The sequence below is a fragment of the Camelus bactrianus genome, chromosome 21 (genome assembly GCF_048773025.1).
Source record: "Camelus bactrianus isolate YW-2024 breed Bactrian camel chromosome 21, ASM4877302v1, whole genome shotgun sequence".
NCBI lineage: Eukaryota > Metazoa > Chordata > Mammalia > Artiodactyla > Camelidae > Camelus > Camelus bactrianus.
Window position 1 is genome coordinate 21833180 of NC_133559.1, and position 14436 is coordinate 21847615.

The 14436-nt window shown below is 39.9% G+C and overlaps 1 protein-coding gene across 9 annotated transcripts in view; it reads left to right on the forward strand.

The window, feature by feature from the left end:
* Window positions 1–14436, forward strand: part of RABGAP1L (RAB GTPase activating protein 1 like) — a 560468-nt gene that overhangs the window by 526549 nt on the left and 19483 nt on the right. For 7 of the 9 annotated variants that reach the window (XM_074349820.1, XM_010954883.3, XM_045516583.2 and 4 more), the window contains one exon: window positions 5903–5995. In XM_074349820.1, coding sequence (XP_074205921.1) covers window positions 5903–5995 — 93 coding nt within the window. Of the gene's footprint in view, window positions 1–5902; window positions 5996–6185; window positions 12387–14436 lie in introns of those variants that run through there. The other 2 variants (XM_074349821.1, XM_045516585.2) reach the window with 2 other exon arrangements.

Below are 14436 nucleotides of genomic sequence, written 5' to 3' on the forward strand. Positions count from 1 at the left end.
ATGTTCTCTGAAAGTTTTCTCCCCTCTAGTCCTCTGGGGTAAAATATTGACTTTATTCCCCCCTCCTCCTAGAGCTAAAAACTCAAAAAGAGTAGAAGTAGCTTCTTTTGCCAAACGCTGTGAAGAGGATTAAATGAAGCCTGTGGGACGTGGTCCCTCTTACATGTCTTCTCCTCTTGATTCCTTCCTGTCTGTTGCATCCCGGGTCCTTTGGGCTACTGTAGACTGACTGTTAGAATTTCGATTGCCACTGATGCACTTTCTGCCCAGATCTTGACAGGTCCTTGCAGAAATCACCCTGAATTGGAAACTCTCAGTCTGCCCCTCCCCGCCATCACCATGAAACGTGCTACTGTACTTCTTACCTGTTTTCTCCCTGCCTAGTGATTAATATGTTAAATGGGATCATTCACATTTATCCTAAGAAACTATCTGAAGTGAGTGAGAGCAGTACGTAATGGCTAAACCTTTAGCCTGTTAATTTTTTAGGCAGTCAGACCTCTGACCATCAGGAAAATATTAACCAGATCTTATCAGCCTTTTTAAAAATTGTGATTTACTTTGCCATCATTTGCATCTATCAATAAGTATCTTTGTATCTTTTATTTCTGAAACAGAGAGGCAGATTGATACACCCTGAGAAAATAGCTCTTACAAGTTCCTGGCCCCTTGTTAAAATTTAACACAAGAGAAATGCAGTATTTTTTAATTGGGCTGGAAGTTTGCATAAACCAGTCATAGTGAAAATCCCCCTGAGGTGCTCTCCCCCTACCCCGGTAAATTTCTTCTTGATCACCCTTGTACCTTTTATGAATATCTGCTGTTGCACTTATGAAACTGTAAGGTAATTAGGCACACAATTGGCATTACATCTACACTGTCAACTTCCCGAGCTTTGCCTTGATCATCTGGTCCCAGGCAGTAGATCAAAGTGGTTGAAGAGGGCAGGCTCTGGAGACAGACTGCCTGGATCCCATTTCTGACTCTCTTAATGATCTTGGGCAAGTTACCTCTCTTCCATTTTCTTATTTGTGAAATCCAAATAATACTTACCTTACAGAGTTGCTGGGTGGCTTAAATATAGAATTTTCTAAATTAAAGCTTTAAAACTTGAGGAAATTCTTTGACATGAAGGCATTTCGTGTTTTTCTTAGCGCCAATTACTGCTGATCAAAAACAGCAGAGGGAAGCAGGCAGCATCCCGTATGAACACAATGCTGAAAACCTCACGTGCTGGTCCAGGCCTCCCTTTGTCTTCAATGACAGGTTTTAGTGCAGTGGTTTTCAGTAGGAATCCCACTCCCCAAGCTTCTACCCTTTGCACCTCCCATCCCCCAGTGCCCTCCGCTTTCTGTTTGGAAAGGTGTGTGTGCATCCTCACTGCCACAACCAACATCTGACAGGTGAAGTGACAGGTGGGCCAGGGATGCTAGGGGCTCAGAGACGGGAGTGGAGTCTAACTCACCAAAGAGCATTCCACCCAAAAGGCCAGCAGTACCCCCACCTGGAGAAACACTAGTGGCTCCTAGATTCTTTTCTCTAGTTAAATTCAAACCTAACTTTTCACAAAATTGATGGACTACTTCATAATATCAGCATATGCCAAAGATCATACCGTGTATATTGCAGAGTATGGGCCAAGTTGAAAAATCTCCACACAGATAGTCTGATGTGCTGCGTCATTTCCCTCTTTTTCTATGTATACATTTTCCTCAAGTTAATATAGTAGGTGTATTCCAAATCTGTCACCTAAGAGTTCTGCTATTCCATTAATTACTGCCAGAAATTTAAGATCTGTTCCATTTTAAGGCACCTGAACTTGTTAAATGTATAAAGATCATATTTGATAATTAAGAAACCCAACCAAATCATATATGTAAAAGAAGTATATTTTATTAGAAATAACTAATGCATAGGAAATTCAGATATTAATAAGGAGTGTTCAAAATAATATTATAAAACCAGAAACATGAAAAAAGATCATGCAGGTGGGTATGATTACTGAGATAATTAATGCAAATTCATCAAAATTAATCTATAACAAAATTTATATACACATTTATATTCATTGTATCAGAGTCATATATAAAAATAGGACATAGATACTGTAAATGAAAAGGAGAGAGAGTGTGAGAAACAAAGAAAGGTGAACACACGGTAGCCCCCCCTTACTGGTGGTTTCACATTCCCAGGTTTCAGTTACCTTCGGTTATCCACGGTCAACTACAGTTCAAAAATATTAAATGGAAAGCCCCAGAAATAAACAATTCTTAAGTTTTAAATTTCAAGCCATTCTGAGGAGGGTTTTGAAATCTCCCACCATCCCACTGCAGTCTGTCTGCCCAGGATGCAGATCATCCCTTTGTCTGGTGTATGCGCTCTGCATCCGCTACCTGCCCGGGAGTCACCAAGTAGCTGCCTCGGTTATCAGATCGACTCCTGGGATATGACAGGGCTCGTGTTCGAGGAACCCGTTTATTACAGTGCATTATAATTGTTCTATGTTATTGTTCGTTACTGTTGTTAATCTCTTACTGTGCCTAGTTTATAAATTAAACTCTATTGTAGGTATGTCTATAGAGAAAAATATATGCAGGGTTTGGTACTAGCTGCAGTTTCAGACATCTGCTGTGGGTCTTGAAACATCCCCTCTGGATAAGGGGGAACTGCTGTACCTTTTTCAGTCTGGCCTTCTGTATCTCCAACTGAGGCCAGCATCATTAACACTGAGAAAGGGTAAAACAAATTAGTAATTACAGTCGTCCCTTGGTATCCACAGGGAATTGGTTCCAGGACCCTCTGCAGATACCAAAATCTACGGGTACTCAAGTCCCTTATATAAAATGGCATAGTATTTGTATCTAACCTACACACATCTTCCCGTATGCTTTAAATCTCATTCTTCAAGTGTACACTTACATTATATTTACTTAAGGGGAAAAATAATTATTGCTTTTGAGATAATAGGTTGTTTAAATTTTAATAATTCCTAATAACGTTTCTATAAATTAAAACTACACAGTGAAGAGGTTTTTAAATTACTTTGATAAGAAAAAGTCAAGTTCAATATTACGTTTCCTAAAATAACATGGACTTGTCCTTAAATATAGTTTGGAAGCCATAACAGTCTGTTTTCTTTATCTCATAAATAACAGGAGTTTCCTATCAGCTCTCCTTCCTCCTCTGCCTTTTTTTCCTCTTTCACTTTGTGCCAATCACAGGTGGATGCTCAGTATCACCCCACAGCACAAGATAAATAAGCTTGGAAGGTCTCCTAGCAACATATTGTTCTGGGAACCTGCTCTGTTTCCCTGAACAAGATGAAGCCAAACATCCTGGAATCTCAGCCAGATGGGAAAGGATTAGCTTATGAGGGGCGTTTAATGCATTTTTTAAAATTTCACTTTGAAGTGAACCTCCTAACATAAGTAACAAGATTGACTTTTAAAAGGACACTCTTTCACATGTAAAAAGAAAAAAACCCTCAGTAATAGTTGCAATTTAAAAAATACAGTTTTGGAAGAAATTCTCTAGGGACAAGCTTGCAATATATAATCCAGTCATTGGTGAATGGGTCCATTTTAAAACCATGTAGAAATACTTCCACGTAGGACTGACCTTTAGCCTGGTACCCACTGGTACCAGTATCCAGCTGTAAAAAATACTAAAATATTGGACCTCCTCCTCATCTTGTGGGTAAGTGGCTGCCGGCGTGGGCTCCCTGTCCCTTCTCGCCTGGCCCTCTCCTCCTAGGCCTACGTGTGGAACTCTGAGACATCTTCCCATCTCTCCTCTGCTCCAGAGCCACTTCAGTGCTACTGACTGGCCACTCCATCTGGAGAGTCTGTTTTGGCTTTCAGAGTGTATGATTAATGCACAGAGAGAAGAGAAAACTGGAGGAAATTGCCCCTCTCAGAGTCAGGAAAAACAATATCGTTGTTGCCGTTTTGTCAGCACATGATCATGTGTATTTCCCTTCTTGTTTATCGATGACCTTGGGGCCAGGCTCTGCAGGTGGTGTTTCCCTCGCTCTTGCACTCTCGTCGGTCCCAGTGTACTGCTGAAGGTCTCTGGAGATGGAGTAATAAAGGATTTGTTTCTCCTGGCAATATTCAGCACTGGTTTTGCAATTCGGTTACACGCTGGAAAGTGTCCTTCCAGCTTGTCTTGACCGGGTAGGCATGCCTCCGTGAGCCGGATGAAGGTTGTCCTCCCGTGGTTGTTGAATGATTTGCACTCTGTGAGCTGTGTGAAACCGCCCAGTTGTGAGAAGCAGATCATTCCAGTCCATCGGGGTTCTCCTGGCGGGGGGAGGGTGGGGGGGACAGAGTGATTAGAATAAGTGGGTGGCGGGGGGACGACACCTGATGTCTTTGCTTTTTATTTAACATGCTCTCTGGCCAGATTCAAGAGAACTGAAACTATCCTCATCCCAGGAAACAAGAAGATAATTTTATATTCATTCTGGTGCTTTCACTCTTGCTCTGTCTCTTTCTCACACACACGTACGTGTTTTCAAAATACCATATTTTGAACTTGACAAGAAACAATCTGTTGATGGCCTCGTGTGGGCCAGTTACTTTGCTATGGGTACCGTGGTGGATACTGAGGGACATCAGCACGTGTTCCTTTCCTTGACTGAGTCCCCAAGGATTTAGCAAAGTAATGCCCTTGTTATCATTTAAAAACTCGGATGTACTTTTTCTTCATTTCAAGTCACGTACTTTAGGACTTGAACATTGAGGAAAGATTCTGATGTTTAAAAAGATTATATAACTTGGATCATCTAAGAAAAGCCTAAAAGTAAACTTAACCTGTTACATGGAACATATAATAGATTACAATGGGTTAATTTTACTGAATGCTCTCTGAAAACACAGTTTAAAAAATTTCCATGAAGCAGGCATTATTTTAGATACTTATGTGATTTAATTCTCCTGATAGTCATTATGAAATAGACACTTGTTTACCTGCCAATTTACAGTTTGCTTTCTCTCTAGTACACAGGCTCCATTAAATTTTTTTTTGTTGTCCAATTTTTAAAAGTTTTATGAAATAATAATTTTCACTTTTAACATGGTAGAAGAGTGAATTTTACTTAAAGAGAGGCAGTTTAACCGAATTAATAGCACTGTTAAATATATTAACAAGAAAAAGTGATGATAAATGAGCAATGCTGTAAAACAGAGATGGACAAACTGTAGTTCATTTTGGTAAATAACGTTTTGTTGGAACATGGCCACACTCACTCACTGTGTCACCAACAGCAGCTTTTGTACAACAACAACGGTGGAGTTGTTGTGACCTAGACCATATGGCTCACAAAGCCTAAAACAGATGCTATCTGGACCTTTACAGAAAAAATTTGCAGACTCTGCTCTAGAATCTAAATTTTTCCCCCCGCGTTGAGTTGGATGTGTTCCACTAGAATGCCAGAGATTTTGTTACCACAAAACTGGCCTCCGTACCCTGAAAACTGGATTGAAAGAGGCAGAGTTTTCAGAAAATCAAAATCACTTTATTGCTTAGGCAAAGGGGAGTCACAGCACCCTGATGCCTCAGAGACTGTGGGGCTGGGGTCTTGAGGTTTTATAGAAGAACTTTATGGAACCGAAAAGGTGATAACAATCAGGGTGTTTTACAGGGTGTTGCATTCCTTTTAACCTCGATGAGTTTTCCTGGCATATTCTGAGATTATCTTCTGAAATATCTTCTGGATTATCTGCCCGTTACCTCCTTCCTGGAACAGAGCCTCTGGGTTAAAGCTCTTCTCAGTAAAGAATGTATAGGGAGAGGAGAGCTTCCTGGCAAGGAAGCCAGTTTGTTAGTTGTTTTTCACTCCTTCAGCTTCATTGGGAAACACACTGGAATGTCTAACATGCTTTTCCTGTCACTCCTGCAGGTACCGACCAAGAAATTAAAGAAATATGAGAAAGAATATCAGACCATGCGAGAGAGCCAGCTGCAGCAGGAAGACCCAATGGACAGATACAAGGTATGGGAGTCACGGGGCACCTGTCAGAGCAAAGCGCCTTCTTTCCCCCAAAGCTGCAGCTGTGGGAAGTTCGCTTCCCTCTGTTCCTTCTTGATTGACGTAGACCCTCTCTGACCGTGCTCAGTGTCCAGGTATGTTCTCATCTCAGGAGACTCCTGAGGCGCCAACCATAATATTTCTTTTCTTTCAGTTTGTATATTTGTAGGTAACTTCACCTGTTGCATTTGTACTGGGAATCTTCATAAGAAGCTGAGAGAAAGGGGAAAAGAAAGAGAGAAAGTGGCTATCGACTATTTTCAAAAATGAGGAAAGAGGAAAATGGCAGAGCACTGGTTTAGCCGTGCACGCTCACATCCACAAAGACTCGTAGAAGGCGAGCCGTTCCGAGACGGGCACGAGAAGGTTGCAGACTTCCCTCTGTGTGTAGCCAATGTTAAAAATACAAACTCACTTGAAAGGAAAAATAAAAACCACAAAGGTGTATCGAGCACAGTGCTGGTGTCTGTTGCAACATTTTTTCCCACAAATTTCTGAGTAACAGTGATGTGTCACTACAGTGTGCAGTTCCAGAATCCAAATGGGTTCAGTTTACTATCTTAGTTAATTTTAGTATTTTTTAAAAATTGGGCTAGTCACAAAGGTCTCTTCAGTGGTAATTAGCTGCGCTGTTCCCATGAAGCCCTGTTGGGGAAATGCTAATTTCAGACTTATTTTTTTCCAGCTGAAATATCATTGTCTCTCTTCAATATGTTTTAATTTTTCGGATTCCTACAGTTGCATGGTGGTTCCCCCCAACATCAGTACATTAAGATAAGAGAATATTGTATTTGTACACTGAGCACCGGCAATGCCGAAATGTCCTGCCAGGAAAAGTGCTGTGGGGACTTAACTAAATCCCCCGCCGCGGGATGACTTCCACCTTTGTAACGAGAGTTGCTCTTGCTTGGTCAGAGAGCTGGCCGTGGGCAGCTGCAGTCACACAGTACTTGTCTCTGTCCCTGAACTGACTAGTTTGGGAGGTTCACAGAGGGGACTGGTGGAAGGGGTATATGGATTTTGTAGTCAGATCTGAGTTCAAAACCTGAATTTTTAAAAAAGAAGACAGGATTTGGAATCCAGGTTGGGAGCCTTAATAACCCCTTATGCCATTGCTCAGCGTGTTGGACTATTATTGAACCTTTTCCTTATTTGTAAAACATACAGTATCCACACTTCCTTGAAAGCTTGCTCTGAGGATGGGGGATGCTGGATGTTTGGTACCCAGCACAGAGCTGGTGTTCGATGAATGGTCGTTACTAGCCTTATTAGGCCTGCTGCCTCTAATTACCCACGTATTACAGGAACAGCTTCGCCTTGCGTGTGTCTGCCCCACTGGTTAGCTCTCCCCGTCTTCCTCCTGTTTCTCCCAAGTATTGCTGCCCAATAATCTAACATCAGTAAGTTTCTCCCCTTGTTTATAAAACTGGCTGATAATAAAATCCCACATACTGCAATGGCAGGTAACTATTACCCTATAAGGTGCTCGTAGATAAATTTCAAAGCTAATTTCCACCTCCTGCCCCCCCCATAAAACCGATTTTACCATAGCTTATATAACATGCCGCCTGAGAAAGGCTTGAAGTAGTGATTACAAAATACTGTTAAGGATCCAGAATGAAGCTCTCCTACCGCTTGCATCATTCTAATTTTCTAACTGCTGCTGTCACTATGAGCAAGATGTGGGAAGGATACTTTAAAACAGAAGAGAGGGAAATGAAAGATGAAAACTGTGTAAACTTAACATCAGCCTGGAACTGAACTTGTTACTGTTTCTTACATCCTTTTTGTGTCAAAGAAGATACGTATGTATAAATAGTATGATGCATATTTATAGACAGACTATTGATGTATACAGTTGTTACTGAGAGATCAAAGTAGAATAAACCTTTTTTTGTTTTGAAAACAGGTACTAACTTTTAAGCTTGAATGTCCTATTTGTGCGTATCAGATACCCTCTATAACGATTTCTTTTGTATTGTAATAGTGTGTAAGTACGTCATCCAACTACTATTTCTACACACTTTTAATAATGTCTAGAAATTTGTACTGGACTTGGTAAAGTTATAGTCCTCAAATTAAAATTACATTTTCAAGGTGACAGCTGACAACACAGCATCCAACCATGAATAGGTTTGTTCTTTCAGATACTCAGTATCTGGTTTAAGAAGCTAATTATCACTGTCTTTATTAAAGTTAGGAAAGTGTCTTAGAAAAATACCTTCTGGCATCTTACAAATGTAATCCAGTCAAGAATAAGATCTCTGCCATGGGAATAAGCACTTTGTCATTCATAGGTCTTGGACTGTGAGCCTAGTTATGTAAATTCTCAAGAAGAACTTGGGGAGATCTTTGAAGGCATTGAATCAACCATTAGGATCCATACTGCTTAAAATTCTGTGTTTACCCCCTCGCTTGCCATATGGCAAGGGACTTGGGAAGATTGTGTCAATTTTTAAAAAAGGCTGAGAGGTGTCATACCATAAGATATTCTGATTTTTCAGCTTGATACTATTTTTCTTGGGCATAGTAGGGTACAAAAAGGGCCATTTCAGGGAAGCCAGAGGTGGGATTAAAGGTCCAACATTGCAGACAGCGCTCTCGGCAGTCACAATCTTGCTGTGTCTGTCCAACCAGGTGTTTTGTGTCCATTTTTCTGACGTAGGCAGCTGTCTGCATTCTCAGGTTAGGTCACTGTACTCACCTGTATCTAACACTTGATGAAACAGTGTTGGTGTGCATTTAAATTTTAGAACCCTAAGCACAGTGGAAATGTTCTGGAATTTGAGAGTGATGATGGTTGTACAACTTTGAGAATGTAGTGAAACCACCAGATTATACACTTTAAAAAGATGAATTTTATGGTGTGTGAATTGTATCTCAAACAAAAAAAAAATCCAAGCAAAATGTTGCAAGAGGATTGGCACCTGCCCGCCGTCTTCTTTCTATCAACCTCATTCATACCTGTGCAGAGGCCATACGTGTGGGAGGGAGACCTTCCTGTCAGAATTGGAGCGAATCAGTGACTAGGGATCCTGTGTGTGCTCGTGTTTATAAGGGAAAGGCTGACAGAAGCGGGTGGTACATTTATTTTCGTAGATGTGTGTTTATGTGTGTAGTGTATACATCTGTGTATACACATGCACACAGACTTAAACATATATAAATAGGCACGTCGGGTATATACACACGGCTGGTGCTGCCTGGTCTTGTATTTGAAACTCAGTGAACTGTGTAATGACTGCTCATAGCCTTTGCCGCACTCTTTCTGTTTATCCTCATGGCTAGGTTCTGAGACACAAAAGGAAACTTTATTAGAAGAAGAATATGTAGTATTTATGCTTAAGCCTCTTTTCTTGTCCTTCTGAAGTCTGACCTGGCCAAGTTTGTCGAGTGGTATTTATCTACTCTGGTATTTTGGTTTGTAAATGTACTTACAGATTTCAAATGAAGTGAAGCACAGGATAAAGCTTTGTCTGTAGAAAAACACCATGTGTATTTTTATTTTCCTGCAGGTCCCTAGAAAGCAAACATTCATGGATATGCACAGTCATTTTTAAAATTTTAGTCATTTTAAAAATTAGTAGCCAAGTCCCGAATAAGCAGTTACCAGCTTCAGAAATTAAAATATTTTTTTCTCTTTTAAGAAGATGGATTGTTTTCGTTTGGGGAAGGTTAGCTTTCTGACAATGTAACCCATTGTTGGCACTTTTTTAGAGACTACAGCATTCACCTGTCTTTCGAAGATGATACGCTTTTCTTATTTAATTAAAGAACTACTCATACAAATGTGAGTTAAGCCTTAAAAAAGCATAGCTAATTAATTAAATTCAGTGAATCTCCCAAAGCATAATGAAGGTTATGTCATTACCTATTCTAGATGGGCAAATCCTAGAAAGAATCAGGAATGCTTAAACTCTCTGGGGTTTGGGAGACAGATAGTATTATAAATACATAATTTCTAATTGAAGAATCTTATCTGTGTTCAGTATAATTAAATTTAGAATGTTTAACTTCTTTCTTGAGGTTACACATAGTATTTTTTTTTAATCAAAAAATCCAAACAGAAAGAAAATGATTCCTGTAAGTTCACAGGAAATTTTTCTTGCCCATACTAATTTTCATAGAGCAGTTGTCCCTACATGGAATTTAAAATTAAGCTGTTTAATTATAAATAGTACAAACAACACAAACAGGATCTTTTAAATAAAGCTTAATTTGTGCTTGTATCATTTGCCATCCTTACACATCTAATGAAATAATTTAGAACAATGACCACACTTTGTTTTTAACTTGGTAAGTGAGGAAGTTTAAATCACGCTAAACATCTTACCTAGAAAAAAAAAAGGTCCCCACCTCCTCCCTTTTAAAATTTTTTTTTTTACTATGTTAGGCCCTTCCTTACTCAGAGAAGTCAAGAAAATGAAATCCATCTTTGAAAAATGTTTTTCTTCCGATGAAAATAACTTTACACTTTGTTATTTTCTACATCACAGAGATGTTGTTGGCTTTTGGAAATATTTGTGTTATGAAATCATGTGCTTTTAATGAATAGTGATAGTCAAGAGGATGGTTTTATCTGCCTGGGACAACTTAATGATAAACTTCAGAAGGCTGCCAGTCTTTCTCTTCGCACCTGGATAAGTCGATGAGCTCACTTTGTAAGACGGTGGAGGATGCAATTCTGAGCTGCCTTGAAGCATTCTGAGCAACTTAGCTAAGAAGGGGCAGGTGGTTTCTGATGATGCTTGTCTGCTGATTGAGTTATAATTAACTGTCAGAGGAAGTATAAATGTTACGCGTGTTAAGAATTTCTAAGAATCTTTATTGGTGATCTTTAGAATTAGCTCTCCAAAAATTTTAAGAAAATTTTTGCTAAGTTTTGTTTCCTGTTAAAGGAGTATTACCAAGAAAATTATGTCATACTTACATGTTTCTACATCATCTGGAACTCATTTGCTTTTTAAAAATTCAGTTTGTTTGCTAGAGTAGTACAGGGATTTGCAAACCGTATGGCCTTTGGTCCCAGTCTGGCCCACTGCCTGTTTTTGTAAATAAAGTTTTATTGGAACAGCCACATACTTATTATCTATGGCTGCTTTTGCACGGCAGGGACAGAGTTGAGTAGCTGCAACAAAGACCATATGGCGTGCAAAGCCTAAAGTATTTACTGTCTGGGCATTTACATTAAAAGTTTGCTGACCCCTGTGCCAGAATATAATCTGAGATTGTTTTTAAATGCTAAAAGAAATGCAGTCTGGTTTGCCAACTGCCAGTTAGTTATTACTGACAAGATTTTCTCTTTAGTTTGACATTTAAAATTGTTTAAATTTCCACCAGAAAGATAAAACTGGGTATGTTGGGTAAAAGAAGAACCTAAAATGATTGTAGATATCCAGATTCTCTTTCTCAAACCTTCATTTACAATGTAGACATTTAAACGTTTTATCTCTAGGCATTTGTCTTTGAATGTCAAAAACTGTTTGATGAAATTTGAATGTGATGACTATAAACTCTTTTGGAAGAGGCATCCAAAAGAAAAGATTTGAGAGTTGAGTGTGTTGTTGCTAATAAAATTGCACTGGGTCTTTTAGGAAAACATTTTTCTCCTGACCCTTAAATGTCTTTAAAAGCATGTGCCAAGAATTCATTATAGCAGCAGACAGCACACCCAAAATACTGAGCCGGAGTTTCCGAAGCCGCCTCCTTTCCCATCATCTTTTCCTTTAAGGCTGAGTTTATTTCCTTCTAATCACCCGTTCACATTTCTCTAGTTTCTCATCTTGGAAAAAATGACGTTCACCTTTCCTTTTACTGCTTCGCCCAAGCTCCAACCCCCAGACACCAAGGAGACCTGGGATCTATTTTTCCTTCTGCATTCCCCTGCCCAGCAATTTCATTCTTTTGCCGGAAGATGAACTATTCTGCAAAGTTTCCAACTTTGTCATACAAGGAAGTTCCTTCCACCCAGCTTTAATAACAGCATAAACAACTCACACCGTAGTTGCAAGAAGTTCCACACACAGCATTTTCATCAGTCATGCAAGCTGCAAATAGCAGCATGGAGAGGGAGGAGTTTAGTGTATCAGCCTTCCTGCGTTGAGACTTGCCCACTGGCTGCCTCAAGTATACTTTCTGCCACCCAATGTTAGCAGTCCTCGAGAGAACTTAGAGTAAATGACACTCTGAGGAAAAAGAAAATAGCAAAATAGCATTAACAAGTGTCTGTTTTTTTGTTATTGACATTTCCTAATTGTATTAGTAGGTGTGCAATTTCATTGGATATTCTTTTTTTTTTTCAATTGTCTTTGTACCTATGATTGAAAACGGTAGTTGGTCTATGACCTTTGAGGAGGTAAGTTTTTTGTCTGTGTATGTCTGTAATATTGGCGTCTGTCTCTCTGAAAAATGCAGTATCCTCCTCCCAAAAGTTACTAACCAGACTTTCCCAGCTGTTCATCTCCAATGCAAGAGGGGAGGGAATTAACGAGGAAAGCTGTTGTCTGCTTTTTGTTCAAACGTTGTTTATTGTGTGAGATGGAGGAGGTTTCAGACAGTGTGGTGGAAATTTTAAGGGTTAAGTGAGCATTGTCTCCTGTAGTCTTGTCTGAAAGGCAAGGGGAGCGGTCTGCCTGTTCTGTGCACTTGTGCATCCACTTGTGCAGACGTACGGAATGTTGGGTATCTCCGGATTGGCTGAGGTTCACGGGGCCAACTTCACGTCTTTCTCGGGTGGGCTGCGCTTGCCAGTGTTTCAAAATGAACCAAACAAGATTACTACCTTTCCCCAAACGGAACCATCTTCTGTTAGTGTAAAGGCAAACTTTTTCTTGAATCAGCCAGTTCTAAAAACAGTTTTGGTTCTTTGGAAAAGACAGCCAAGTAATTTCATCTCTCTTTAACCCTTGGTAAGTGTGGGGAGGTTCTTCATAGAAAATCTCCATCTCAGTAGCAGTGCCTCACCGTAGTACTCGGGAGCACTGGAGGACTCCCGAGGACACGTTGGCGCCCCCGGGGTGCATACTTTGGAGGATGATACTGCATTTTTGGCCCCAGAGCTTGCTTTCCCAAATGTCTGTGAGTGCAGAGCAGGAGTCACACTCCCCACTGTGCTGCTTGCTTCGCTGACACTGAACTGAAGCTTCTTGCTACAGCAGAAAACCAGTAGGCTTGCCCCCAGGCTATTTTGCTTTTTATGGACCCTCGGACACTCATAATTTCTCCCAGATCTTCCTCTGTCCACCCCCACCCCCTTAGGTACGTATCTATGTGTCTCCGAGGAGAGGTTCGGGTTGCGACAGTCATCGTAATGGGAAGTTACCAGTCAAGTTTCAGCCGAGCTTATGCTTATGTCAATTTCTGGTATTAAGTAATATAACCCATCATTCATTTATCTCTAATTAATAATGAAGTACCCACCTGATGCCTTTTTTTTTTTTTAAGTACTTTGAACAGAGTGCTTTTCCACTAGCATTGTCTGACTACCTGAAGGTTATTTTAACTCACTTCTAAGCATGTGTGACTGTAACCTGAAAAACTGGTAGCTGCAGCATTTTCACTTGTGCCAAATTAATGCAGTGGAAGTAAAGAGCTGAGGGAGCTCTCTGTCCCTTAGAGAACTGCAAGTACACATTCAGTAGAAACAGGACACTTAGCTCAGGAGTAGGTATTGGAACAGCCTTACCACAGTCTCTTTTGAAGAGATTCATCAAGAAATGAGAAAAATCTCTTCCCTGCCTAAACACTCTGCCTTATGAAATAGGTTCTGATGAAACTGTGCTGAGTATTGCTGCTTGTCCCTGGCAAGGAGGAAATTTATTGGAAAAGTTTCAGAACCCTTTTTTTTTTTTTGAAGCTGCGTGTTTGAGTATGTAAATTGGTTCCACAAAAAGAGGTCATAGATGTATCAGAATGAAAGACTAATGTCTAGCCTCTGCTCGAATCTGGATTGCTTCAGCAAAGATTGAAAAATTCAGCTCTAGACACCCTAGGTTTTTTTATATTTTAGTTTCCGCTTTTATTATGCTTCTGTGAGAGGGTAGATGTTCTATAGATGGAGGATTTGATGAGTATAATTTGCCTCTACAAATACGTTTGCTGTCTTTTCAGGAATATCTTAGGAAAGGGTTCCTGGCAGGTCAGCACTATTAAGGGGTTACATTGTACCTTGGTCACAGAGGAAGGTCCACTGTGGTTTCCCATAGAATATGAGCTACCAAAAGGAGTGGATTTTTAAAAAACTGTGACTTTGGCATTTTATTCTTTCCAATGAAATTGAAATTCTGAATTGCTTTTTATTTTTTAAAGAACTTTTTAAACTTCAAACACATATATTATATATTCATTGTAGACAACTTGGAAATGTTTTGAAAGCGCAAAGACAACAATAAAAATTATCCATTACC